General features: G+C 41.6%; 1 protein-coding gene across 2 annotated transcripts; it reads left to right on the top strand.

Moving 5' to 3' along the window:
* The first annotated feature begins 1,654 nt into the window (after window positions 1-1,654).
* Map7d3 (MAP7 domain containing 3) lies at window positions 1,655-27,801 on the top strand. Of its 2 annotated transcripts, none has more exons than XM_052739821.1 (17): window positions 1,655-1,845; window positions 6,159-6,251; window positions 6,493-6,576; window positions 7,550-7,713; window positions 9,186-9,294; window positions 10,791-10,883; window positions 14,407-15,095; window positions 15,545-15,672; window positions 15,919-16,091; window positions 17,489-17,612; window positions 19,122-19,263; window positions 20,044-20,151; window positions 21,065-21,118; window positions 22,842-22,941; window positions 23,493-23,679; window positions 25,238-25,617; window positions 26,414-27,801. In XM_052739821.1, the coding sequence occupies exons 1-17, from the start codon at window positions 1,779-1,781 to the stop codon at window positions 26,419-26,421; spliced, it is 2,703 nt and encodes a 900-aa protein (XP_052595781.1). In that variant the 5' UTR covers window positions 1,655-1,778; the 3' UTR covers window positions 26,422-27,801. The 2 variants fall into 2 exon arrangements, with proteins under 2 accessions (XP_052595781.1, XP_052595777.1); XM_052739817.1 differs by having other exon boundaries at window positions 1,656-1,845; window positions 15,916-16,091; window positions 26,414-27,800.
* Window positions 27,802-27,879: the final 78 nt, after the last annotated feature.

Raw genomic sequence — 27,879 nt, 5'->3', positions numbered from 1 at the left:
GTCTGTAAGTATGTATTTGTGCATGTGTGTGCTTTACTAATGTCCTCAATATAGGCGTGCCATACTGATAATCATGGCTACCATGATGGATCTTGTGCAAAATACTGTACTTGCTGAGAAGCAGGGCTTTGATGCTGTAATTGATTTCATTCCCCCCAATACTTATTGTCCACCTTGTGGTGTGTGTGTGTGTGTGTGTGTGTGTGTGTGTGTGTGTGTGTGTGAGAGAGAGAGAGAGAGAGAGAGAGAGAGAGAGAGAGAGAGAGAGAGAGAGTGCTAGATTGAGAGGAAAGGCATGTTGTTTTGTGGTAACTGTCATTTGTGTTGACTGCTACAGAGTTCGAATGGTTGTTTTAAATGATTAGTGGCCATTTGAGATTTTTGTCCTTTGAAGAGGCCTCTTTGTCTTTTGACCACATTTAGAGATCATATATCTTTGTGCATTATAATTTATATTTTTTCATTTTTTATTTTCAAAAGATTTCTCTTTATTTTTAAATTATATGTATTGTTGGGGAAGGTGTGTATGAGTGCAAGTGCTCTTGAAGGCCAGAGGTGATGAGTCACCCTGGAGCTGAAGTCGTGAACCACCTGATGTGGGTGCTGGGAATCAAACTCAGGTCCTCTGCAAGAGATGTATATACTCTTATCTGCGGAGCCATCACTCCAGATCCCATTTCTCTTTCCTTCTCTAAAATTTTATTATTTATTTATTTATGAAGTTTTTTTTTTTTGAGACAGGCTTTCACTGTGTAACAGCCTTGACTATCCTGGAACTAGCTCTGTAGACCAGGCCGGCCTTGAACTCACAGAGATCAACCTGGCTCTGCCTCCCAAGTGCTGGGATTAAAGGCTTGCATCACCATTGCCCAGCTCTACTTCTCTTCCTTCGTTCTCATGAAACTATCATGTATAAGAATAAAAACACATGGCTACTCTAGTGAGATGTTTAGGGTCCGAATCCCAATATTGTCACTAACCGTGTGACATTAGACAAATGATTTTAATTTTCTCTTTAGTTTCCTTGTCTGTACGGTGGGGACAGTAGTGGTACATACGTCATAGGATAGTAGGGGGATCAATAAGTTTTTGTATTACTGTAAGTGATAAGTGTCATGTTACAAAGTAAAATACGGGTACCCACTATTACCCTCTTTAGTTTATAACTCCTACAGTGTTTGAAGACTCAGTGAGCTCATCAAAGTGCTTATCCTATAGACCCTTGCACCTTACCCACTACCTCAATCATAACCTGTCTTCCTACAACCATGTGTCAGCATATACATTAGTTAAGAGAGGTGGCACATTATATTACCCCCTCTCCCCCCAAAACTGGGCTTTTCTTGTAGTGTTCAAAGGTAGTAAACTCATAGTACAGGAAGATGCTTGGCAAATTATCTTTAAATGATCCAAATGAACTTAAGGATGGGGAAATATGGAATGTTATAACATTCCTAGGTAGAGGTGATAAAAGGAAAGGAATGTTCAATGGCTAAGTAGGCAGCTGATTGGCTGGTGTCCAGAACGCATCACTATAGAGCCTCGAATATAAGAAACGGTTTCTTCAAAGTTAGTCGCTGGCCAGTCAGTCGATGTAGCGACCCAGCATGTGAGTGCTAATGCTACCAAGATTGAGGGTCTCAGGGCAGTGCGGGGACTCCCCGAGCCCCGCCCCGCCCCGCCCCCCGGGGTCCCAGCGAGGGCCCCGGCAGAGGCAGAGGCGGCGCCTGCGCCTTGCCGCCCAAGAACCACCAGTGGTTCTCAACTCCGCTCTGAAGATGGCCGACCACGCTTTTGCGGGTATCAGTGGCAACACATCTTTGAGGAGTCTACGCGAACGCTTGGGTGAGTGGGCTGGGAACCCCTCAGGGGGATAGGGGCCCTCGTGGGGCAGTGCGGTTACTGTAGCCCCAGGGACCAGCAGAGTGGCGTGGCTGGGCAACTTTTCTGTGGGCAGTTCCCTCGTCCTATCTGGTCTGTGGTCCCCTCATCTCCCTGAACACCCTGGGATGGTACAAGAAAGACCGGAGGCCCGGGACATAGGAGAGAAACGGTTGGTCAGTGCTGTCAACGGCCCAAAGGCTCCTGCGTGACGGGTGCCATCGAACCCGGGCTTCAGCCCTGCCTGCCATCAGAGACCAGTGACACCCGCGCAATTGCAGGAACACGCAGGGATGTGTGGGCGCTGGTGCGTGCTGGGCATAGCTGCAGTCGGGGTGGCCCTGCCAGGATCAGGAAGTTTGGGGTTTCCCAGTATCCCAGGATGTTGGTACTTTCCATGTCAAGGTCAAGGGAGGAGGGAACTGGGACTTAGGGCTTAGGAAGTTGGGAAGGGACTTGATTCTCTGCAAAGTTGCCCTGCAATAGCACGTGACTGTCCCTAGGCTGAACAGAATGCGAATCTACACCTAGCAATGCTTTCTCTTCAACAGGTCCTATAATCAAAACTTTTCCCGTGTAGGGGAGAAATAAAAAACTGGCGGGGTGTGTTACTCTTACCAATTTTGGCCGCACCTGCTTAATTCAGGAAATTGTGTGAGGAGGTAGTATTTCTTGCTGGTTGCTTTCGGCTTGCTAACAGTCTAGTTTCCTCAGATATGCCTGTGAATAAAATGATTTTTATTGGTATTGAAATCCTTAGGGAGTTTTAAATTGTAATTAAAAAATTAATTTAGATTGGCTAAGATTCGAAGACCATGTTACTGAAGAACACTTTGAATCAACTCTCCAAAAAGTGTCAGAAGCAAGTACGCTTTTACCATTCCATAAGGGCAAAATAATATTCCTTGAGCCTCTAGTTTATTGTAGACTCGAGAGTTTGCAATCAATTGCTATATTGTTTATTGACATTTATAGCTTCCTGGTATTAGTTTAAAGTAATGGAAATTAGCTAGCATGTATTCCAATATATTGAAGGAGCTGTGGTCTGATGCCCCCTAACATTATTTGTTTATTAAATGTTAGAAAATAGCTAAAATTATGAGGCAGTTGTTTGCATTTACAGCACTTCAAACTGAAAAAGCTTTAAGCCATGCAAAAGAGGGGGGATTTAATCCTGATCCGTTGTTTACATCCTAGCTGCCTCTTGTACATTAGGTTGAAAACACCACATGTTGGATTTGCATAGCGCACCAGTTGAACTGCCCAGCATTTTCTGTAGGAGTAAAGGAGTAAAGTCAAGTGAAATGTTTTTGCTAAAAGGTCAATTTCATCACCTGCTGGAATCTTGACTGCATGAATTAAAAGGGTGTCCTAAACAACCTCTGTGGGGTGCACATTGCCATTTACATACATACATTTTATAAATGTATTTATGTATGTATTAACACACATTAGATGAACATACATGCACTTAATGGGTTTTCTACGCATTGTAGTAGGCTAATACTATATACTGAAGAACTACACTTATTTTTATCAGAACACATTTCATATTTTCTACACAATTGTTTTAAATTAAAACTGTTCAACCAGATGAGCATATAAACTTTGTAACTAACTTGTCACTTTTCCCTTCTTGTTTGTTTAAATCCACACATGGTTTCTCAGTTGAGTACAGCTTACTCAAAGACAGGGTCCTATAAAAAAAAAATGCAGGCAAAGGTACTGAGGCTGAGAGCCAGATTATCAGCGTCTTAGAGCTGGAGAAACCTTAAAGTTAGTCTAGCAGCCAGAATCCCAGACTCAGAAATCCTGGGCAGCTTCCACAGCTTGACTGTGTGCTGTATTGGACAGCCTGGTATTTGTGTTAATATTTAGAATGGGACAGTCTGCTTGGAAATGTGCTCTTTTTTTTCCTTTTCTTTTCTTTTCTTTTTTTTTTTTTTTTTTTGGTTTGTTTCTTGTTTTTTTTTTTTTCGAGACAGGGTTTCTCTGTGTAGCTTTGCGCCTTTCCTGGAACTCACTCTGTAGCCCAGGCTGGCCTCGAACTCACAGTGATCCACCTGGCTCTGCCTCCCAGCTCTCTGGAGGAAATGTACTCTTAACCATTGTAGCTGCTGGGCATGAAGATTACAGCAGCTTCTCACCAGCCTTTATCTGTAAGCATTTAGTAGCCATTTCTTCTGGAATCAATTGTTGCAGACCAAAGAAAGTTTTAAAAACGTTTTCTTCTTTAGAGAACAGATTAAAAAGAATTTGTGCTAGTATGCTACTCAGAAATAATGTGTTCACAAAAATAATAGCAGTTGAATTATAAGTAAAGCAGAGAAGAATCTAATCTTTAAGTTTAACTAGGTTATAGTTTATCTGAGCTGTTAGGTCTCTAGGGCTTACAAACAAATCCTTTTTCTTTTTTGAAATTATGATCCTATGGTAGCAATCTCAGGGTCATTTTCAAGGTTACTTCTTAAAATGAGTCCCAGGTCGCTTTTCTCCAATGCAGCCAACATCAGAAACCATTCGTTCTGTGAGCACTGGGGCAATCCCTCTAGCACCTTAATTATTTGAGCTGTCTATTTTGAACTGTTATGAATCTCTTAATAGTTAATAACCAAACTTGAGGTATGACCTGGAGCATATTTGCTGTGCTTTTGCACAAAGGTAAAAACTAAGCCTGGCAGTGGTGGTGGACGCCTTCAATCCCAGAATTTGGCGGGTAGAGGCAGGCGCATCTCTGCGAATTCAAGGCCAGCCTGATCTACAGAGCAAGTTCCAGGACAACCAAGGCTATACACAGGAACACAGAAACCCTGCCTTGAAGAGTCAGGAAAAACAAACAAACAAACAAGCAAAAAACCCAAAAAACAATTTTCAATGTTCTCCATCCAGGCCCTTGTCCAGGATTGTGGGGAATTTTAGATGCAATCATCCATGGAATGCAAGGTTCAGGAATCCTCTAGAATCTGTCTAATGTACATTATATTTTTTCTTTCTTTCCCTCAATTTACATATCACCTTACTGATGTTTACTGACCACTTGTCTGCATGTTGACAGAAGGCACGTGTATCTGGTATAATTTATATGTATTTGCCTTACATGTTTTAAACCTTAACATTGGCGGTCCTCGCATCTTCACAGTGCATTAGAATAGAGCCTTAGGGGGCATGCAGGTGTGGCTTCATGGGGGAAGGGTGCATTGCTTAGCATATTAGAGGCCCGGAGTTCAATCTCAACCACCACAGGAAGGAAGGAAGGAAGCAAGGAAGGAAGGAAGGAAGGAAGGAAGAAGGAAAAGGGCTACTTTGTAAACAGTTCCAAGTGCTTGAGTCCCACTCCCATAAGGTAGGTTCAGTCTTGTTTTGAAAGCCACTTGGGTAACTAGTACACAAATAGCCTAGAAAGTACCTGATGTGGGGAATTTATAAATGTCTTATAATATTTGACTCAACCCCTGAGTATCTAATTGTTAGTGCATTGCTTCTATATTTGAGTCTATACATTCTTAATTTTTAAAAGATTTTGATTTTGTGTGTGAATGTTTTGCCTAGTGTATGTAAATACACTATTGGCATGCAGTGCCTGTAAAGGCCAGAAGAGGGCATCAGGGCCCCTGGAACTGTGAGTTTAAGACAAGTCAGATGCCAAATACGTGCTGAAAACTGAACCTGAGTCCTCTGCTAGAGCAGTGAGTGCTCAGAACCACGGAGTCACCTCTCCAGCCCAAATTCTTAATTTATTTTGACAAAACGTTTTCCCCTTAATTTCTTGCAAACTCTTAAAAAAATGGTGTAGCATTTTGTCTGACATCTTTTAAACAGCTGGTCATCACTGACCTTCTTCCTCATCTACCTGCTCTTGTGCTTCCCTGCCATCCACAACTGGAACTGTCTTCATGGCCACAAATACCACACACTTTCCAGTCTTTTATTTTTTATTATTTAATTATTTATGGTTTTTTGAGACAGGGTTTCTCTGTGTAGCTTGGTGCCTGTCCTAGATCTTGCTCTGTAGACCAGGCTGGACTCGAACTCAGAGATTCATCTGCCTGCCTCTGCCTCCCGAGTGCTGGGATTAAAGGCGTGCGCCACCACCTCCCGGCCCAATCTTTTATTAAAGTGTTGTTGAACATCATAAGTACTTAACCCATTAAGCAGTAATGTTTTTACTTCACAGAAATGATCTGACCTTTTACTATCAATGACAAATGGTTGTGGGTTGCTGTCCTTGTACTAACCATTAATACCTAATGCCTTTTCCTTATTTCTCTGTGTTCTAGCTGCCATGGCTCAAGAGCTAGCCGAAGAACGGCGACGTAAACGTGGTATTAATTCTTCTGCAGTTACTACTAAGAGATCGTCATGTACACCTGGTATGCTTTCAATAATGTCTCAATATATCAGTGCTGTAGCTTTCAAATTTGATATCATAAGTCAGGTGGTGGCACACACCTTTAATCCCAGCACTTGGGAGGCAGAGGGGGGCATATATCTGTGAGTTCGAGGCCAGCCTGATCTATAGGACTGTTACATAGAGAAACTTTGTATCAGAAAACATAAATAATAAATACATAGAATTAATATAATACTAATGGGTAATTATTTTTTGTGTAGTTTTAGATGGTTCTGTCCTTAAAAATGATATCAAACAGCAATTAGCCAAAGAACGCAGAGAAGAGAGGAAACGTCAGCAAGAGGGTATGTATGTTAGACATTTCCCTTTATGTATATGTTATATATTTCTGACTTGGTTTTAATCACTTTGCTTAATCTGTTTATATGATATATTGTAATTTTATGTAAAATATTATATGAAATTAAGTCCATTTACCAATCCAAAGGCCCATGAAGAACCTGTGACCAGATTATTTAATTTTTGAAGGAGTAGCTTCAGTTATCTGAAAACTGAGGTCTGGAATTTCCTTCAACAGTGGTGGAAACAAGCAGGATGGGATTTCAGTGAAAATGGGACTTGGTATAAATGAAGACTTCCTACAACTTGGGAGCATGCTTTGTAACTATATGTATTTCTTTGATCTAAATCAACTCACAGAATAAACGCTCAAATTTATGCAAATGGAATGCTATAAATGATCTTCGTGGCAGTGGTAATGTTAGGGAGAATATTTTATAATTGCACAGATAAGATCCTCTGGTTGTAGTCAGGGAAAACCTGAATCTAGTAAAGCATGCCCTTCCAGCTTGGGTCGACTTCTGAGTCTATTCCTGTAGCACTCATTTCTTTAATAGCATCCGGAGAGATGAGGACTTGGAAAGAAGTTTCAGAGTAGAATGAAGCAAAATAGAGATTCAGCCCGTGTGTTCTTTAATTTATGTTTTTCTGATATAGTTTGATCTTAGCTCCAACTAGCAAAATACCGCATGGAAGAAAACATTTCTTCCTGCTTTAGAATTTTAGTTTGGATAGGCCAAGAGTCATCTGTCTTAGAAATGCCAGTTCTTCATAGTACAGTGAACACCTTGTGAAAAGTGGTTCTTTAGTGGCCATATATATATATTTACACACACGAACTGTCCATGTTATTTACTGGACCAGGCTATGTTGTCTAAGAATGATAATGAGATAGAGTGACATTTTTCCTTCTTTGTGCTTAATGTTGAAAACTTTTCTTGGCTTTAACACCACGAAAATGTACCTGGACTATTTCAGCCAACAAGGAGAAACAACTGCTTGAGAAAGAACAAAAGGCTAAGGTACAGTATGAAAAACAATTGGAAGAAAGACACCGCAAACTGAGAGAACAGAAGGAAAAGGACGAACGCCGCCGAGTATCTGCAGAAGAAAAAAGAAAACAGAAGCAGGCGGAAGACAAAGTAGGCAACGTCCGAGTCTGCCCGTTCAGTGGCCATTGTGTGCAGCTGAACTCCTGCTTAGCCTTGTCTGCATTTACTGGCCCTGGAGAGAGCAAGGGAACAGCCTCAGTTTTTCCTATTTTTTTTCCCCGTTTTCCTTACCCTCAGTCGAAGGGCTTCAACAGTAATTTCAGGGAGGAAAGAAGAGATGTGGAGGTCCAGAAACTGAACTCTGTTGGCCTTTAGAATGCAATTCACAGCGTACCTTGGCTTGGGGTTAGCTCAAAACTGTTCTCTTCCAGCTGCATAAAGACCCCAAACCTACCACCCCACCTCTCTCACAGGTCCCATCTGGCAGGCTGATTTCTCCAACTTACCTAATCTTGTGACTCCCTGAGAGAGTAGGAATCATTAAAAACAGTTTTGAGAATCAACAAAGATAAAATAGGAACAATACCAAGTGAGCGAGGGTTCCTGGTGGACAGAGACAGTCCATCTTAGTAAAAGAGAAAGTTGAGAGAGAAAACACAGAACGGAACAGAAGCAAATATCCGTGTAGACAGAAAGGGAACCAGAGACATGGCAGGAGAAAAGGCAAAGGGCATCCACTCCAAAGAGCTGGTGGGGTGAGGCCTGGCCACAGCCTGGTACATGGACATTCATTGTAAGGAGGCTAACACATTTCTCTTTGACCTAAGAGGGACAGGGCAGGCACTGTAAAGATGTTCTTCTGTAACAGTTGCTGCTGGGAAATAATAGGAAACCTCTGGCCCTAAAGTTGATTTGCTGGCTGGAACACAGTCCATAGTATATTATAGTACAGGAATGAAAAATCTCCAAGCAAAGAACTCATTCCCAAACTTGTGCTTAATCTACCACAATGTGGCATGTGATTTGTGTGGCTCTTATCCTGACCAGTTCAGGTGGCAGCTCAGGTCAAGATAAACACACTACTTGCCTTAAAAAAATTCTTACTGAGCACCAGGATTTAAACTCTTATAGATATGAGCATCATAGATAAATAACTTTGGCATAGATTTGACATAGGCATGTCACCTTTTCCTGTTTCTTTCCATATACCAAAAAAGGTAACTACAAAATAAACTATATTATGTGGTAAAATACATGACTAAGGGCAGCCAGCGGAAGTGAAAGTCGAGGTGGTCAAACAGTGAAGTATGGGTATGATTAACATGCCTAAAAGTACACCACTCGGTCTTTGTACATTGGCTGCAGAAGCCTGGCTCTGAGTTTCCTAATGATAAAAACGAAAAGGGAAGCATGGCCAATTTCTTAATGTAGCATCCACAAAATAAAAAACTAATAATTCAGGGATAGCACTGGTATTCGTTGCTGAAATTAAAACTTGTCTCCAATTCTTTTAGACTTTCACCTACTTGAAAAAGAAATGCAGTGATGGGATTAGTTTTAGAAACAATAATTAGTGGTAATATAATAGCCACATAAAACGGTCTGGCATTTTTTTTAAACAGGAAAAATTCAAGGCTGTTGTGTCTCGTACAATGGAGCGATGCAATCGTGTTGACCAACGACAGAAAAGGTGGTCGTGGGAGGGCGGTGCGACCAACATTGAAAAATCTGGTAAGTGATATAGTTAGTTGTTCATTTGGGGGAGGCGGGGTTTCCAGGCAGGGTTTCTCTGTGTAGCCCTGACTGTCCAGTAGACCAGGCTGGCCTCCAACTCAGAGATCCGCCTGCCTCTCTCTCCCGAGTGCTGGGATTAAAGGCGTGCGCCACCACCACCTGGCAATAGTTGTTAAATTTAAGTTCATTAATGTCCATTTTTAACTGTCAGTTATTGGTAGATGGCTGTATCTGCAACATGTTCTACTCCTTATGTCCTAAATTTACAATCAACACCAAAATGACAAATACAAAGTCAGCTTAGCCAGTCCTTGTTGGTTTTTGTTTGTTTGTTTGTTTGTTGTTTGCTCATTTTGGTAATGAACTCAGGCCAAGGCTGGAGAAATAGGTCAGTCAGCCTTGCAAACTGTAAGAACCGACTTTGCTCTCCAGAACCCACTTAAAAATAATCCAAGTCTCTTAGTATGCACTCATAAGTCCATCACTAGCAAGGCAGGGGCTGATTATTATTTCTTGAAGTATGTCAATGAAAAGAGTACATGACTTAGTCACATGACTGATTGGCTTACAACTCTGGAGCAATGCTCATCACATTATCAATTCAAGGAACTTTCATGTGTTAATGTGGCACAATAGTGTTAATGTGTACTTTATTTTACAAGTCTTAAAGAAAAGGAATTCTTGTTTAAATGGCTACCCCTCAGTATCCTGAGCTAGAATATTTCAGATAAAATGAGAAGTACTTACACAAAGCCAATTGTTTTCTCTTATAAACAGTTTTGTTACCTTGTGACATCTATAGCAAATATAAATGGTTTTGGTTTAAAAATAGTTACAATTGCCGGGCGGTGGTGGTGCATGCCTTTAATCCCAGTACTGGGAGGCAGAACCAGGCTGATCTCTGAGTTCAAGGCCAGCCTGGGCTACCAAGTGAGTTCCAGGAAAGGCGCAAAGCTACACAGAGAAACCCTGTCTCGGGGAAAAAAAAATAGTTATAATTAAATTGTCCATTATACTTAGAAACCACTGTGGATTGTGTCTAAAATTAAAGATTACATATTCATAATTTAGGAAGATGGGTGGTGTCAATAGTGGGCATTTTCCCTATTAATTTTTATCATTTTCGTTTTGTTTAGTTTTTGAGACAGGGTTCCTCCATGTAATAGCCCTAGCTTTCCTGGAACTCACTCTGTAGACCAGCTGGCTTCGAACTCACAGAGATCCTCCTGCCTCCTGAGTGCTGGGATTAAAGGCGTGTGCCACCACCGCCTGGCTAATGATCGTCATAATTTTCTAAGTTACTTTATTTTCACCTCAACTATAATAATGAGTAAATTTTTTAAGTTTGGGGTTGTAAACTACATAATATTTGAAATTAAATAAATTCTTACAAGCAAGAGTTGAAAAGAATTTTAAACTTTAATAAAATGAGTGAGTCACTCTTGAAATCTTAGTCTCTAGGAAAGTAACATTCCTTTGCATTTGATGTTTAGGAAAAACAGAGAATAAACGAAGTTCCTCTCTGAATAGAAAAGACAACCAATTACATCCCAATGTTGCTATGGAACACATGGACAACACGCCTGGTGAGTAAAGTATAGATCTCAAGTACTGCTGGAAAGAAATGTGTTTAGCTCAGTTTTATGTTGCTTAAGAAGTCATTCAAGAAAACAGACATATGAGTATCATTATACAAACTGAGCAGATTATATTTAGGAACATAGGTTTATGTGCATGAACCAACAACTAATGAAAAGAGAGGTCATGGATCTGAAAGAGTGAGGAAGGGAGGGGGGACATGGGAAGGTTTGGAGGGAAGAAAGGAAAGGAGGAAATGATGCAATTATCCTCTAGTCTCGAAAGAAACTTAAAAAGTCATTAAAGAAACTGCAAGCCAAACTATCCCTTCTTGAACTAAAAGAATGTACTATGGTAAGAAAAAAATTTTATCTTTCCATAAGGTACATAATTCCTGGCATATGATAGAGTCTAGAGTAAAGCTGAAGAAATAAATTAATTTTATTATAATTGGATTTGTACTGAAGGACTACTTTTTTGATTCATTTCAAACATTATGAATTTTCATTTGGAAATTATAAAGATTGGCCCTATTTTAAGCAAAGCTTTAATCTGTTGCCTTTTTAAAATTTATTTTTATTTTATGTGCACTGGTGTTTTGCCTGTGTGAGGATGTCAGATCTTAGAGTTACAGACAGTTGTTAACTGCCATGTGGGTGCTGGGAATTGAACCCGGGTCCTCTGAAAAGAGCAGTCAGTCAGTGCTCTTAAACTGCAGAGCCATCTCTCTAGACCGCCTTTCTGTTCTTTTCTTTCTTTCTTTTTTAAGTTTTATTTATTTATTTCTTGTATATAAGTGCTCTATCTGCATGTGCACCTGCACACCAGAAGGGGGCATCAGATCTCACTACAGAGGGTCATGAGCCACCATGTAGTTGCTGAGAATTGAACTCAGAACCTCTGGAAGAGCAGCCAGTGCTCTTAACCTCTGGGCCATCTCTCCAGCCCCCAACTTTTCTGTTCTTACTACTGATTTTACACAAAAATCATAATTATTATTGAAATATTTCTTTAAAGTAAGTTTTTATTTTTATATTTATTGATTGATTGTATATCTGTACATATACATGTGCACACAAGCTACAATGTTTGTGTGAAGGTCAGAGGACAATTTGTGGGAGTCGACTTTACCATGTGGGTTCCAGGGACTGAACTCAAGTCTTTAGGCTTAGTGTCAAGTGTCTTTACCCACTGAGCCATCTCAAAGTCCCGTCCCGTCCCATCCCGTCCCCCCCCCCCCCGCCCCTGCCTCCCCAATGCCTCTTATTTTATAGATCTCACATTGTAGTCCTGGCGTATTCCAGAAAGGCCTTAACCTTATAGCAATCCTACTGTCTCAGCCTTTTGAGAACTGACGTTCCAGGCATCAGCTGTTATACCTAGCCGTAAAGTCTTAAAGTGATTTCTCTCCCCCGCCCCTTTTTTTTTTTTTGAGACTGGGTTTCTGTGTAGTCCTGGCTGTCCTGGCAGTCACAGAGATCTGCCTGCCTCTGCCTCCCGAGTACACCACCACCACCCAGCTTTAAAGTGATTTCTTTCTGACAGCTTTTCTCGGTCTACAATTTCCCTTCCATGTTCCTCTTGTATTGTTTCATATTGTGTTAGTTTGCTTCTTTGTTGCTATGCTAAGACACTAAGCAAAAGCATCCTAGGGAAGAAAGGGTTGTTTGACTTATAGTTTGTATCCCATCACTGAGGGAAGCCAAGGCAGGAACTCAGGCTAGAGCTTGGAGCACAAACCACAAAGGAATACTGTTTCTGGGCTCAATCCCCCAACCTTGCTCACATACATTTCTTTTTGGTTTTTCGAAACAGGGTTTCTCTGTGTAGACCAGGCTGGCCTTGAACTCATAGAGATCCGCCTGCCTCTGCCTCTCGAGTGCTGGGATTAAAGGCGTGCGCCACCACCGCCTAGCTCTCAGATACATTTCTTATGGAGATCAGACAATATATCAATCAGCAATCAAGAAAATGCCCCACAGACGTGCTCAGAGGCCAATCTGATGGAGTCAGTTATTCAACTGAAGGTCCATCTTCCAAGGTGTCTCCAGTTTGTGTCAAGTTGACAATAAAAACTAACCAGTATACATAATGATCTACTACAGAAGACTTTCCTTAACTGATTCAGGTTAAATCCTTTGGGAAGAAATGCAATTTCTGCTAGTGATCTTTATACATATAAAGGATTATTGGAGCAAAATATTGACCAAAAGATCACTTTTTTTTTCTGAGACAGGGTTTCTCTGTGTAGCTTTGGAGCCTGTCCTGGAACTTGCTATGCAGCCCAGGCTGGCCTCGAACTCACAGAGATCCGCCTGCCTCTGCCTCCCGAGTACTGGGATTAAAGGAGTGCACCACCACCGTCCGGGCAAAAAATTACCTTTAACAAGAGCATTTTGTTCAATGGTATCATTTGGCAGTGAATTTTTGTCAGTGGACATGGCCATTATGTCTGTCAGAGGTCTTTATCTGTGCGAATCCCTGAAAAAATGAATTTGTAAGGAGCCATCTTTTTCTGTATGTGTGAGTTCCACTATACATGGAGGAGTTCTGATATATCCTGCATTGCTTCCTTCCTTGGAATTATTGTGTTATGCGGTGGCCTTTATCTTTAAATATCTCTGACAGTTTAGTACAGTCATAAGACAGTTTTATTATTAGTGATCACTCTTCCATTTATTTGTATGTGAAACCTCAAAACGAATGTTTTCATCTGCACTCTTGTCTGGTTTTAATGCAGTTTTTAGAATGAATAAGAAAATATTCTTTGTTAATTCTTTTTTTTCTTTTTTGTTTGTTTTTTTGTTTTTCCAGACAGGGTTCTCTGTGGTGTTTTGGTGCCTGTCCTGGATCTCGCTCTGTAGACCAGGCTGGCCTCAAACTCACAGAGATCGGCCTAGTTCTGCCTCCCAAGTGCTGGGATTAAAGGCGTGAGCCACCACCACCTGGCCTGTTAATTCTGTTATAAAACAATCAAGTATGGAGTATTTTGTATAATCACTATAATGGTAACTGAGCTCTCTAGGCCTGGCTCAACAGTTAAGAACACTTGCTGCTCTTCCAGAGGCCCCGGGTTATGTTCCCAGCATCCACATGGCAGCTCACAACTGTCTGCAAATCCAGTTCTAGTGGATCCAACTTCCTCTTCTGGCCTCTGAGGGCACCAGGCAAGCAGGCAAACACTCATACACATACAATAAAAATAAATAAATCATTTAAAAATGTGGTTGATATTTTGAAATACAATGTTTTGCTGCAAGTATCTGTTTTACAGGGCCAGTTTATTTTCATTTGTAGTGAAGCACTGTGATTACAGGACCTCTGTTGTTGATGTTGCTTCTGAAATACTAAATTTCTGATGGTTCTGCTCTGTTAATGGTACATTTCACTGAGCAGTTCCTACAGTGTGTGAAATTCCTGTACTTCCTATTAAACAGCCCTTCTGTTCTCATACTGTGCACATGGAGTGTTTTTAGCTAGTCAGATTACTACCTTTATATGGAATTTTACTCTTTTCTCATTCACTTATAGGAATGACCAAATACGTTTTCCGCTATGTGACTGTACCAATGTTTACCAGTGATGAGCTAAAGTCTTCCACAATGTTCTGTAAATCATCAGTGAAAATGCCAGTTCCAGCAAAATTAGAAATAACACCCACAAAGAAAGTAGAAACACCTCTCAAGGAAGATGTGGAAAGACTAGCAAAGGTGAATGCAGAAACTCTACCCAAGATGAACATGAAAGTACCCTCTCAGGCAAACTTGGAAGGACCATCTAAGGCTAATTTGGAAATAGCATTCCAGAACATGGAGGACATCTCTGAAGTTAAGCTGGACGTTTCCCCCAAGGTGAATAACGAAGTACTCACCGATGTGAACTCAACAAGGCACCCAGAATCAAATGGTGAAGAATTACCCACAGTGGATGTGGATGCTTCCTCAAGTGTTGAACCATCCCCCGTCGTGAGTGAGGATTCATCCCCTGTCCTGAGTACGGGATCATCCTCCTTTGTGAGTGTGGAAATATCTCCAGTTGTCAGCATGGATGCCTCACCTGAGGCAAGCGTAGATACCTCACCAGAATTAAGTACGGACTCAGTAAGTGCTGTGGCCTCAGAAGGAAATCTAGAAACATCTCCTAAGAACAGCGGGGAATTAAACCTTGAGACAAGTATGGAAGCACGGCCTAGGATGAATGTTGAAGCATCACCACCCAAGGTGAGTGTGGGAGCACGGCCTAGGCACGGTGAGTGTGGGAGCACTCCTTGAGGTGATGATGGAAGTTTCACCTCAGGCAAGTGGAGAAATGCCTCTCATGACATGAAAACACCTCCCAAGGCTCAAAGGAGAGACTCTAGAAATTGGTAAAGCAGTTAATGTGAAATACTTGGAGGAAAAAAGGTTTTTCAGGAGTATTCTGGACCATCCAGTGAGATCTAGAAATGGAATTAGATTTTGAAGTAGAAGATTTTAAAACTATTTCTGTGATATACTTACATTGTGTAACTTCATAGCCTAGAAAAAATACCTAATTTTCATGAATTAAAAGAAAATTAGAGGTTTCAGGGACTATGACTGTTTTATTCAGAATATTTTCTTATGAAAAGATAGGTATAGTATAATAATTGCTATTAATTTTTTTTATCTTATTGAATTGGTATATTCAGAACCCAGAAGTTGGCAAAAGAAACATAAACCTTACCACCAAGAAACAACTACCATCCCATATACCATGTTACAGATGGCCATCATCCCCTGCACTTGGGTGGCGCCCACCTTCTCCCATGAAGGCTGTGTAAGTAACCTATTTGCAGTTATTTCTGAAAGGCATTTTACTGGAACGAATGTCATATCAGTGTTTCCTAAATGAAATAATATAGAATGCAAGGTAAGCAATGGCAAATGGGAAAAGTGAAGTAGCTTTATTTCTTCGTTACAAAAATTTCTAGTTTATAATTACCTTATAGTATCAATGCATTGCATTTCTTATAATTATATACTGAAAAGTAATCAGCACACAATTGTTACTTTTTCTCAGCAGGCAGAATCAAAAGATCCGACCTCCATCTCCTCTACCAGTCTCATCAAGACTATCAGCGAAGACTTCTCTATTGTATAAAGTAACCCCAGTTCAGAATATCCTGTATGTGCCAAATGCATTAAGTATGATAACAAAGAAAAAAGAAATCGTCCAAAAGTGTATGATCAACACAGGTAAATTCTTTCCCTAAGAAATTAATTTTAGCAACACAGAAAATCTTGAAGTACTTGAGGATCATCACAATTTTATTCTGTAAGTAACAGGACTTTGGGGAGCGGTCTTCCTTTTAGATAAAGATAATTAACCAAGCAGTGGTCCAGTGGAATACTTCTCTGCTTACTCACCCCTCTGTTTGGAAATTTCATTTTTAGAACCATTGTTAGAAGCATAAGTTGGATGAGAGGGTTGGTCTATGATCCTTGTGGGCCATTCCAGCTCGGATATTAGCTTGTTCTTCAAGAGTTTACATACATGTGGTTAAATAAGTTTTCATCAGATACAGACCAGTTTCCATATACATATATGGCATGTGGCATGTCCTGATTTGTGCTGTATGCATGCTCACACTGTTCCTTTGCCTGTAACATGCATTTTTACACATGTCAATGCTACTTGGTCTCAAATGTACTGGAAATTCAGCTTTTATAAGAAATTCCAATGAATTCTCTATATCAAATGATCTTTTTATTATGAGTCGTTCTTAGTGTCTAGATATTTTCATTTCTACATAATTTATCTAAAACAACAATAGTTATATAAACTTAATATTATAATATGCCTCCATATTGAGACAGGCATGGTGGTGCATGCCTTTAATCCCAGCACTTGGGAGGCAGAAGCAAAACTCTGTGAGTTCAAGGCTGGCCTGGTCTACAGAGTGAGTTCCAGGACAGTAAATAGTGAGAATGTATATATATGTACACACACACACACACACACACACACACACACACACACACACACACGCACACACACATGAGAGAGAGAGAGAGAGAGAGAGAGAGAGAGAAACAAAGACAGAGACAGATAGATAGATAGATAGATAGATAGATAGATAGATAGATAGATAGATAGATGTAAAATATACCTTATTTTAATGATAGTCTTGGCTTCTTTTGTTACTTATAGCTACCACTGTATGATAACCACTTGTATATAGAGTTGTCAGAGTTCAGGTAAATGGCAATAAAAATGATACACAAATTCCACACGTATATCAGATATTTGATTGGTTGAGTATTTAAGATTTTTACTCTTCATTTGATCAGGCATAAGTTTGGCTTCAGCATATTTGAATCTTTCCTCATAGAGTCCTTGATTTACCTCTCTAAATAGGTAAGCTGAAGTAGAAACACATCGTTGCATTTTGAGTATTTGAACATGCACTTGTTTGAAAGAGACAACATGCTAATTCTTTTGCTAGGGAGGAGATGGCGTTTTGAACAATTTCCCTAATTAGCATGTCTGTGCTCATTTTTTTTTAATGTTTGGGGGAGTCTCATTTATTTCTTCGAGGGGTTGAGAAGAAATAGGTTCCCTAACCAACTGTTCACATGTTTCTTTAAACTAGAATTTGGCAATAGAAGTATGCCAAGCAGTGAATCGGCCATGAATGTTTCCGTAGAGATGCACCATGCTGCTTTTGAACAACAAGGCAACAAGGAGAGTGGAGGAGTGAAAGAGACAAAGCAAAGGTGATCACAGAATCGTCCTTTCTAGCCTTAAACTTCGGTGGGAGTCCACACTTTGAAATTTTGTCCTTAAATTCTAAGTTTCAAAACAGCAATTAACTTTTTCTCTGGTGAGAAGTCAATCATTGCTTTGTAGTCAAGGAAAGAAAGGAAGAAAAGCTGGGCGGCAGTGGCGCACGCCTTTAATCCCAGCACTCGGGAGGCAGAGGCAGGCAGTTCTCTGAGTTCGAGGCCAGCCTGGTCTACAGAGCGAGATCGAGGACAGTTGCACAGCACTGTGTTAACAGTGCCAGGGCTGTTACACAGAAAAACCCTGTCTTAACCCTCCCCATCAAAAAAAAAAAAAAGAACAAAAGAAAGAAAGGAAAGAAAAAGGAAGAAAGTAGAAAACACGGGGCTGGAGAGATGGCTCAGTGGTTAAGAGCATTGACAGCTCTTCCAGAGGTCCTGAGTTCAATTCCCAGCAACCACATGGTGGCTCACAGCCATCTATAATGGAATCTGATGTCCTCTTCTGGCACACAGGTGTACATGCAGATAGAACACCATATACATAAAAAAAATTAAGTATTAATTTAAAAAAGAAAGTAGAAAACACTTAGAAAGGTGTTATAACTGGCTGAGCAGAGTGATAATATCTCCCCACATCCTTTTCAGTCTCCGTACATTCAGCACCATTAAGGTGTGCTAGGCCAATGTAGAAAGAAAGAAACCAAGGTCATTTCCAGGATTCCATTTCAGTAGCAGCACCCAGACGACTGCATGATATTTCTGTTTGCCTTCACTGGAAAGGCAGAGGGACATGGATGGGGGCAGACAGACACAGAGAGACAATGAGATTCATCTCTATGTCACCAGGGTCCCATTTAGCCAATGAATTAGTCCTAGAAGGTTGTCCCTGACAACACATTTCAAGTCCAGCTATGTTGACTTGAACTTGAAATGTTCTCGTAACTTCATCTTGAGACCCAGTTTGTGTTGTGTCTTGTAAACCCCTGTCCACTGTGGACAAGGGATACTATAGTACTGACTTTATTTCCAAGTAGTGTTTAAAGTACAGTTGCTTGGAAAAAAGAGGAAGGAGATACTTTGAACAGCAAGAGATTTATAACTTGGAAATTATTATTCCTTGTCTTCTGCAAACAGAGCTAATTAGCATTTGAAAGCACTAAATACTGGCACACCGTTAGACCCTCCTCCAGATTGCATGAGCTTGGGTGCGTTCACATTTAAATAAGACCTAACGTAATTAAAGGTCAACCATTCCTCTCTCGCATATGTGCACGTATGTAAAGTAGTCATTGTTAGAAATCCTTTGGTACGCCCGAAGGCCTCATTTAAAAAGGGTGACATATAACTCGGATAGTAAGAGGCCCAGAAAATATAGTAAATCTTCCATAAATGTATTGTATTACTATACTCAAGCAATTTCACCATAAATGCTTCCATACTCCTGCAAACTATATATGCTAGCAGCTAAGAAAAATACTAAAGTTATTTAAATACTCTCAGTGTTGCTAAAAAATCGCAAGGTCTGGCAGAGAGAGCGGATGAAGTTCCAGCAGAATTTTCACCTCGCAAAGATGAGCAGCAAGCAAAAGATCTGGCAATGAGACATTTCGAGCCACCGGAAGAGCAGAAAGGACAGCTACAGGTTTGTAACCTTGTCGCTGCTGCTGTACCAGAGAACCTGCTTAGAAAGTGCAGTTGCGATGCCAAGTAGCCGGCTAGGCCACTGCGCAGACAGCATTCTCGGGGGGCTGCACTTTCACATTGCAGTCTCCAAAACCCACGTTGCCATCGCCCAATCTATATTCCCAGTTTTAGGATGTCATTCATCAGAACTGGTTACATGTAATCTCCTTAAATGATTGTGTATACTTGTATTCCTTGGCAGGGAACCTTTACAAGTTTTTCCATAGCTTTTAAGAAATGTAAGAAAGTTGACTCCTTGCTGTGTTAATAACTCAAAAACACATGCTTTTAAAAGCAGTGGTTCTCAACCTGGGAGTCATGACCTATTTGGGAGTCGAAGGATCCTTTCACAGGGGTTGCCTAAGACCATCAGAAAACACAGATATTTACATTATAATTCACAACTAGCAAAATTACAGTTATGAAGTAGCAATGGAAATAATTTTATGGTTGGAGGTTGCCACAACACGAGGAACTATAGTAAAGGACCCCAGCATTAGGAAGGCTGAGAACCACTGACTTAAAGTAAGGTAGGCACATGTTCAGAAGTGTAACCTTGATGTCTGAAGCATTTCAGACATTAGCCTCAATCTGTGCTTTTTAACAAGGCTTTGAAAATGGATAATAAATGGCTACCAGGCTTGCAACTATTTAATTTAATTTAATTTTTTTCAGCTAAAAACTTTCTTGTCATCCAGATATTTTGAAATTAATGATATTTTGGCACAAATTTTCCTAGAAAGGGAACAACACCATGATGAAATCTCAAGACATTGCTGAAACAAGAAAGAAGGAACAGGAAAAGATTATGCTACAAAATTTGCAAGAAAGATTAGAAAGGAAAAAGGTAATTCTCTGTTGCATGTGCTTTGTGTTAAAGCTGGGTGCAAGTTAGCAACATTTTTCTGAAAATCCTCAATCAGGTATGTGTTAATTCCCAGCTGTCTGCCCACTGTGGTTGCTCATCCAAAGGTGCTGACTTCTATATAGGAAGCTACCCTCTTATTGGTGGTATTTGTACCTCATGGATGGCATTATAGCAATGTCTCAATATAGCGAACCTGTAGGACCAACGTTCCCTTTAGCAGGATGACTCCAGGCTGACAGAGGTTAGTGGAAGTTAGAGTTTCTTCTAGACTGGTTGGGAGATGGCACTACATAAGGGGGTGGGGGGCAGTGGAGGCCTGTTAGAAAGGCCGGTGTTTGTAAGGTAAGGGCCTCATTTTATGCAACTCCATGTGGTTCGTGTAGAAGTCCCTGCTGAGGCTGGGCTACTGCCAGGTCTCTGTCACTCTGAGGTAGCCAGCAAACCACAGCTCTCCTCACCTTATGCAGTGGATAGAATTCTTATCCCTCCCTAGAGAACATCGTTCCTCAGTCTTCTGTTGGTTTAGGGACAAGATCTCTTAGAACCATAGCATCATTGAAGCGCATTGTTTTCATTAATGTTTGCCTCGCCATGGTCTAAGAGTTCTAATTGCTTTGCAATAATATGTTTAGTCTGTTTGAAAATGGGAACACGGAATTGCCATTTGGGTGTTTGTGTTGTATAGAAGAACAATTACTGCCATTCACAGCATTTTATGGCTGAAATCAGGGACAAAAGAGGAACCCAGCTGCTGCCCCAAGACTTTTGTTAAGTCTGTGGTTTGGGGACAATTACAGGCATTGCTTGCTATAAAATGGGGTAATCACCTGCTTCAGGGCCACTATTTTTTAAAATCTCTTTTACATTTTCATTTTTATTTCCCTTTGAATAGAGGGTTGAAGAAATAATGAAGCGGACAAGGAAGACAGATGTGAATGCCTCAAAGGTAGTCTCCACTCCTACCAGAGTGTGTATGAATTCCTCTTGCTTCCTGCGCTTGGCATCTCTTCATTTTTACCAGTCTGGTGGTAATGAAGTATGGTGTCCCATTTGTGTTTTCCTGGTCCTTAAAAGCCCAGAGCTTGATTTTCTGTCTCTAGTTTGCTTTCACATTCTCTTGCGTGAATGCTTGCTTAGGTCTTCTTGCCTAAAATGGTGGGGTTGGTTTGTCTTTTTCCTAGTGTTCTAGATAGTTCCTTGAAGGTTCTAGATCCTACTTTCGTTGTTGTTGTTATATTTGTAGCTCTCTCCTCTCCCAGTCTGTGCCTTGTCTTATTGTCGTTTTCTGCTGGGGAGAAGCTGCTGGTGTTAATGTTGAATTTATCAACATCTTCTGGTAATGTAAGCACTTTTTATGCACTTACTGAACACTTGGGCGTCACTTTGGTGACATGTTTTTCCCATCACATGCCTATGTTGTCACCTGCCTTTCCTTACTGACTTACGGGAGTTTTTACCTGCTCTAAGTAGGAGTCCTTTGGAGGTGTGTGTTCCTGTCTTTTAATATCTTTTGGTGAACCCGAATTCTTCATTTCAGCAAATGAACTTAGACCTTCCCTCTTTCTAGTGACTGCTTTTTTTGCATCTGTTTTCTATTTGCTTCTCCTAACATGGCTTCTGAATACAGCACATGCACTCAAGGCTTGTTTTTTCTCTACATTCTGAGCCAGTTAACATTCATTTACAAACTGCTCTTTTTACTAGTCATAGTTATCCCCACCATCAAGGAGCAGGAGAAGTATCTGATAGAAATGTCATTTCTGAAGTCATTTGAGTCACCGCCTCAAAGCTCATCAACTCATTGGCCCAAGACCTTTTACATCAGCAGCTGCTCCCGAGTTCATCTTGCTCTTTGCTGACTCTTCCCACTCTGGCTTCAGTAGCATTCTGAGCAGAGGATTGCTTCGAGCCAGGGCTGTAAAACCCTGACAGTCACTGCCTGAGGAAAACTCTTCTCTGCCTTTATGCCCCATGAGAATTCAAGCCTGGTGACCTTGCCTTAGCCAGAGCATTGCTATCACATGGGTATATGACTATAAACCTCAGAGACTTGGGGGACTAGGTTGCAGAATTGGATGGAGAACTAGGAGGACAAGATGGGAGATGAGGAAGAGCCTGATGGGGAAGAACTAGGTGGGTAAGAACGAGATGAGAAAGACCAAGATGGGGCAGAACTGAGTTGAAGGAATCAAGATAGCATTTAGAGGGAACAACAGAAAGATGTAGAAAGGAATCTGGCAAGAAAGGAGCTAGGCATGAGAGCAGAATAGAAGCTGTGGAGAGAGAACTGACTCAGAAGAATAAAGTGTATGGAATAGTTTCGTGTGTGTAGATTTATTAGTGAACCCCTCAGATTAATCTGCCACTGGTAGCCTCTCTTGTGGAACTCTGGGTGAAGGCTATCGAGAGTCTGGATCCCAATAGCTTTTGATAGCGGATGAATGTGAATTGAGGGCCGTTGGTTCTGCCTGCACTCTTGTTCAAGGAAAGTTTATCCTCGAGTGTCGCCCAGCTGAATGACAGAATTAAGGCCACCTGCCCATCATAAGACCAGTTAAAGAGACTGATTTTTTTTTACCCTTTATTCAAAATGCCAAAAATTAGCCATTGGTCTAGTCTTTTCTTACTTCTTTGAAATTCTAAAACATGACTTTCTCTGCTAACCACAGGCTTCAGAAATATCTGGTAATTGCCTGTCCGAAGAGGATGAAGCTGATGATGAAGGCGAAACAGAAAGTGATGAGGACTCCCTTGAGATGTTCCCACCAGGTTTGCTTGGTCCTCATGGTTAGACACAGAAGCAAACAGTGGTACTACCAAAATGACGATTGGGCTTAAGCAGTGTCGTGAAAATGCAGTCAGGACACAGTGACTAGAGCCTCGGTCTGCCTTTGAGTCAAGAGAGCTGAAGGCAGTAAGAACATTGGAAGAAAAACCAGACTCAAAGGCAGATTGAGGGCAAGGGAATCAAGGAATAATTCTGAGCTTTGACCCGTCAGCCTTTACTAGCAAAGAGATTCCTTACAGAAACGTTCCCCATCACCACCAGTGAATTAAGAGTCAGGGAAATTAGTGCACATGCTGGACAGCCCCTCAGCTGGCCTGTCACATGGAGGCTGCTCAGGCTTGACTGGGCCCCAGAGCCTTGCCTGCCTGGCCCTTCTTGCCTTAGGCAGGGACAGACACACGCGCGCGCGCACACACACACACACACACACACACACACACACACACCCATCCTAGCACAGCAGGATCGGAGGTTTGATTTCTCTTGTCTTGGTTGTTGAAGTTCCAGCTTTAATTCCCTTCTCCCCCTCCAGGAATGAAAACATTAACCAAGCACAAAAAGTACCACAAAAATGCCAAAAGAAGGCCCCAAAAGCTAGTGTTTTTGCAAGCGGGATCGGGTAAGGTTGATATGGAGAAGAAAATACATTTTAATGGGAACACGAAAGCTGCCAAACAAAACGACCCAAAGGACTCTACGACTCAAGCAAGGGGCATTAAGTGAGTCACTTAGCACCTTATTTATCCAAATAAGTGGGAGAAGTATGAATGATATTCTTAGAATCCTGACAATATTTATTACTGCTTGAAGACTTAGTTGGCATATACCAAACTTCATGTCAAGCACCCTGCTTAATGCAAACAAAATAGTGCTCGCAGCAGTCTTGCTGGGTCAGGATCATCACCCTCATCTTTTTGGTTTTTCAGGGCAGGGTTTCTCTGTATAGCCTGTCATGGAACCTGCTCTGTAGACCAGGCTGGCCTCCAACTCACAGAGATCCGCCTGCCTCTGCCTCCCGAGTGCTGGGGTGCACCACCACTGTCTGGCACCTCCACCTTCTACAGACAAACAAACTGAGGCACATACAGGCTTTAGGCTTTATTTGCCAAATTCAAACCCAGATTCATGTGACACCAAATTACTTGTGTTTGCATGGTAAATGAATGGGCTTTCATTTATTGAGTGGATACTCGATATTCAAAGATGTGACAATACTATCTCTTCTCATTTTCACTGTTACTTAGAGATTGATAATCATATTCTCATTTCACATCTGGGCAAAGAGGTTAAGTCGGGGAGTAGGAATTGTTTGTTGAAAAGCAACACTGCCCAGATGATAGTCTAAAACATTCTAAAGCTCTGAGGCCCGCTGCAGTGGTTGCCAAGGGGCTAAGTTCTGGTTCTGGTCGAAAAGGGGCACCGCGTTCAACTCCTGCACCAGTTCTCGAGCTGCTTCTTTTTTTTTTTTTTTTTTTTTTTTTTTGGTGTTTCGAGACAGGGTTTCTCTGTAGTTTTGTGCCTTTCCTGGAACTCGCTCTGTAGACCAGGCTGGCCTCGAACTCACAGAGATCCGCCTGGCTCTGCCTCCCGAGTGCTGGGATTAAAGGCGTGCGCCACCACCGCCCGGCCCTCGAGCTGCTTCTTACCATCGGTGTCCTTAACTGACTTTCAGAACGGCAGCGGGGATCTGCAGAGATGGCTCAGTAGGCAAGAGCACTTGTTGCTCAAGCATGAGGACTAGAGTTCAAATCCCAGCATCACACAAAAAAAGCCAGGTGTGGCCACATGCCTACCTATAACCCCAGTGATGGGATTGGGGGCTAGAGACAGGAGGATCTCTAGGGCTTGCAAGCTGCCATTTTAGCTCCAGGTTCAGGTAGAAAGTGATAGAGCAGAGCATCAAGTATCTTCCTTTGGCAGCCTCAGCGTGCATGCGTATTCTCTCTCTCTCTCTCTCTCTCTCTCTCTCTCTCTCTCTCACACACACACACACACACACACACACACACACACACACACACACACACACACAGTTCCTGGGTTTGGGCATGCTCAGCTGCTCATGTGCCCTGGTATTTTCAGGGTACCTTAGCACTGTCTAAGATACAATTTGAATGCCAGTGTGTTCTGTGACCTACATGGTCCCTTCCAGCCTTTTCATTTTAGGATGTGGAAAGTTTGTTTATTATATCCAAGGCACTTCTCAGAGGTTAAATGATAAAGCTTCTTTCATGGTTTTGGAATAGCCAGGATTCTAACTACAATACTTCATTCCAGGATGCCTACCAAAAAACCACCTACCCGAACAGTGAGAACCAGAAAAACAAGGGAAGCCAATCCCACCATCCGATCTGCTCTAAGTGTCACCACCAATCAGGAGTGGGTTTGTGACAAAATTATAGACTTTAGTCACATGACCGAATCACCTGTCACAAAGACCACTGCTGGTAGCAGCAAACACAATTCAAAGGATTCTATGACAGCTCACCAAGCTCCTCAGGCACCTTTGGACAGTAAGAAGAGAGGCAAATCTGTTTCTGCTCCTTTGACGAAGGTTTTGTCGCACCTTAACCTAGCTGGAGGAACAACTGATCTCGAAAATTCCTTTTCCTATGGCTATTCCAGGATGGCATTTGGAGGAGAGGAAGAAGACAGTGGTGAGTCTGCAGGAATGATCTAGAAGAATCTTCCATTAAGTTATATTGGAGAGAATAGATAGCGATAATAATTTCTGCACCCTGCATCTCCTGCCACATAGAAAATATAAGTTTTCAAAATCCGGGCGGTGGTGGCGCACGCCTTTAATCCCAGCACTTGGGAGGCAGAGCCAGGCAGATCTCTGTGAGTTCGAGGCCAGCCTGGTTTACCAAGCGAGTTCCAGGACAGGCTTCAAAGCTACACAGAGAAACCCTGTCTCAAAAAACCAAAAAAAAAAAAAAAAGTTATCAGGGCTGAGAAGATAGTTGTGGGGGCAACCTTTAGGACTTGAGTTTGATCCCCAGCAACCATGTAAAAAAAAAAGACAGGTGTAATCTCAGCACTGAGGAGGCAGACAGGAGGAGCCTTTGAGGTTTGCTGGCCAGCCAATGTAAGCTGAGTCAGTTCCAGATTCAGTGAGGCCCTGTATTTATTTTTTTAAAAAAAAAAGCCAAAGAACCAATAGAAGACACTGGACAGCTAACCCTGGCCTCCACACTGGGACATAAGCATGCATATGGGCATGTATGCGCGCACACACACACACACACACACACACACACACACACACACCCAAAAAACAGCTCTCCTTGCCAAAAGCAGTATGGGCTCTTCTGGTGTTGATGGGGACATTTAGAGAAGAGCAGCAGGGTGTCAGAATGTTCAGAGGGAGTCAGCCCAAAGGGAAACTGGGGTGAGTTACCTTGACACCATAAGCACCTACTCTACTAATCTTTTCTTTTCTCCCCTGGCTAGATATATAAACCCCATGGAGCCTAGGGGATTGATCATCTTCCGCATTAAAACTCCCAAGGCCAAGACTCAAAATTGTCTTCTCCATACTTGAAACTGGCAAAGGAATATACCATCAAAAAACAGGAAAACAAAAAATCCCATGCAATGGTCACCTTGTTCTCTAGTAAGAGTTTTAAGTAAAGAGATTTCTGTTTTCCTTGACAAAACTCTCTATTGTCTCTTTCTTGGGCTTTCTATCAATGGGTGTATGTCAAGGGATTCCTCAAGGATGTTTTCGTTAAATAATCAATTTCAGTCCCTCAAAAAATCCTATTAAAGGAGTGTCTCTATTCCAGGATCTCTTTGAAACCCTAACAGAGTTGATTCTGGTTAATGGTGCCACTACTCCAACAACTAGAAACATAGTCTGCTCTCACAGAGCATACCAGACCGTGTGAGGAACTCAGAGTGTTCACTACAGTTCTGTCCCAGTGTGCCTAATAGACAGCAAAGGTTGCGGAGCAGCACAGCATTATTGCCTATACATAGGTACACTTTTTTTTTCCAGAGCTGAGGACTGAACCCAGGGCCTGCGCTTGCTAGGCAAGCGCTCTACCACTGAGCTAAATCCCCAAGCCCTCATATGTACACTTTTTAAACAGCTCTCATCCCTGTCCAGTGCTGGTACCTCCAAATGCCAGAACCAGAAAATCTTGTTTGGAACCATGCTCTCTCTCATCAGTGTTTCATCTTGAAGTACCTAGCAGGATTTATGCACAAAACGAGCTCTATTTTGTTGCGACAGTACTTGGCTGTTGTCTCACAGAGTACGATTAATTCCTTCAAATAGTGTGTACTTAGAGCCTTTTCTGACTTGCTTCCCAGGCCTGTCCTTCAGTATACACTCAGGCTTGGGACATAGAAACAAAGCATGCTTGCCTTTTGTGGGCGCTTGCAACAAGTGAAGACAAGAGCAGTGCTATTCTTCCGTTCTGGTGCCAGGCACATGGACATACACATGTGTGCATTTGCACATGTGCACACAAAGGTGATGTGAGTCCATAAAAGTAGCAAACACATTCCTTGTCCTAACACCACCAAGCTTCAGTGTTGAGTCACAAATGGTTTAAAATAGGCCAGTGTTCCTTTGGCCACCAATCCTGGATTCCCAAAAGGAGGTAATTTTATGTTCTGATTCTTGGTCCTTTGCTACCTTTGTTATGTATTAGGGCAGGGGCCTTAGCTTTAAAATCTATTTTTAGATACTGCTTCTTACATGTAGACAGCAAAAGGCAATCATCCTAAAAGATGACCTTCTGATGTTTTTCTCTACAAATGTCATGTGCCGAAATACTTTCTGTAAGTATGTGCCATATGAAATAAATGTCTCAGATAAAACAAGCTTTGTTTCATTATAATAAAAATGCACTGGTGGTGATGTAAAGGTGATACCAAGTGTCAAGCAAGTTATGAATGCAGGCCACTGG

This window comes from Peromyscus californicus, unplaced genomic scaffold, assembly GCF_007827085.1.
Source record: "Peromyscus californicus insignis strain IS unplaced genomic scaffold, ASM782708v3 Scaffold_10__1_contigs__length_136768540, whole genome shotgun sequence".
In the NCBI taxonomy this organism is placed as follows: Eukaryota; Metazoa; Chordata; class Mammalia; order Rodentia; family Cricetidae; genus Peromyscus; species Peromyscus californicus.
The sequence above is the reverse complement of the archived record's forward strand: the minus strand, read 5'-3'. Positions and strand labels throughout refer to the sequence as shown.

What these genes read in the sequence shown, in the direction of transcription:
- Map7d3 (XM_052739817.1), top strand. Translation starts at nt 1,779, where the DNA reads ATGGCCGACCACGCTTTTGCGGGTATCAGTGGCAACACATCTTTGAGG. An exon ending in AAAGATTAGAAAGGAAAAAG is followed by an intron (nt 20,152 to 21,064) that starts GTAATTCTCTGT and finishes CCCTTTGAATAG; the next exon opens with AGGGTTGAAGAAATAATGAA. An exon ending in ACTCAAGCAAGGGGCATTAA is followed by an intron (nt 23,680 to 25,237) that starts GTGAGTCACTTA and finishes ACTTCATTCCAG; the next exon opens with GATGCCTACCAAAAAACCAC.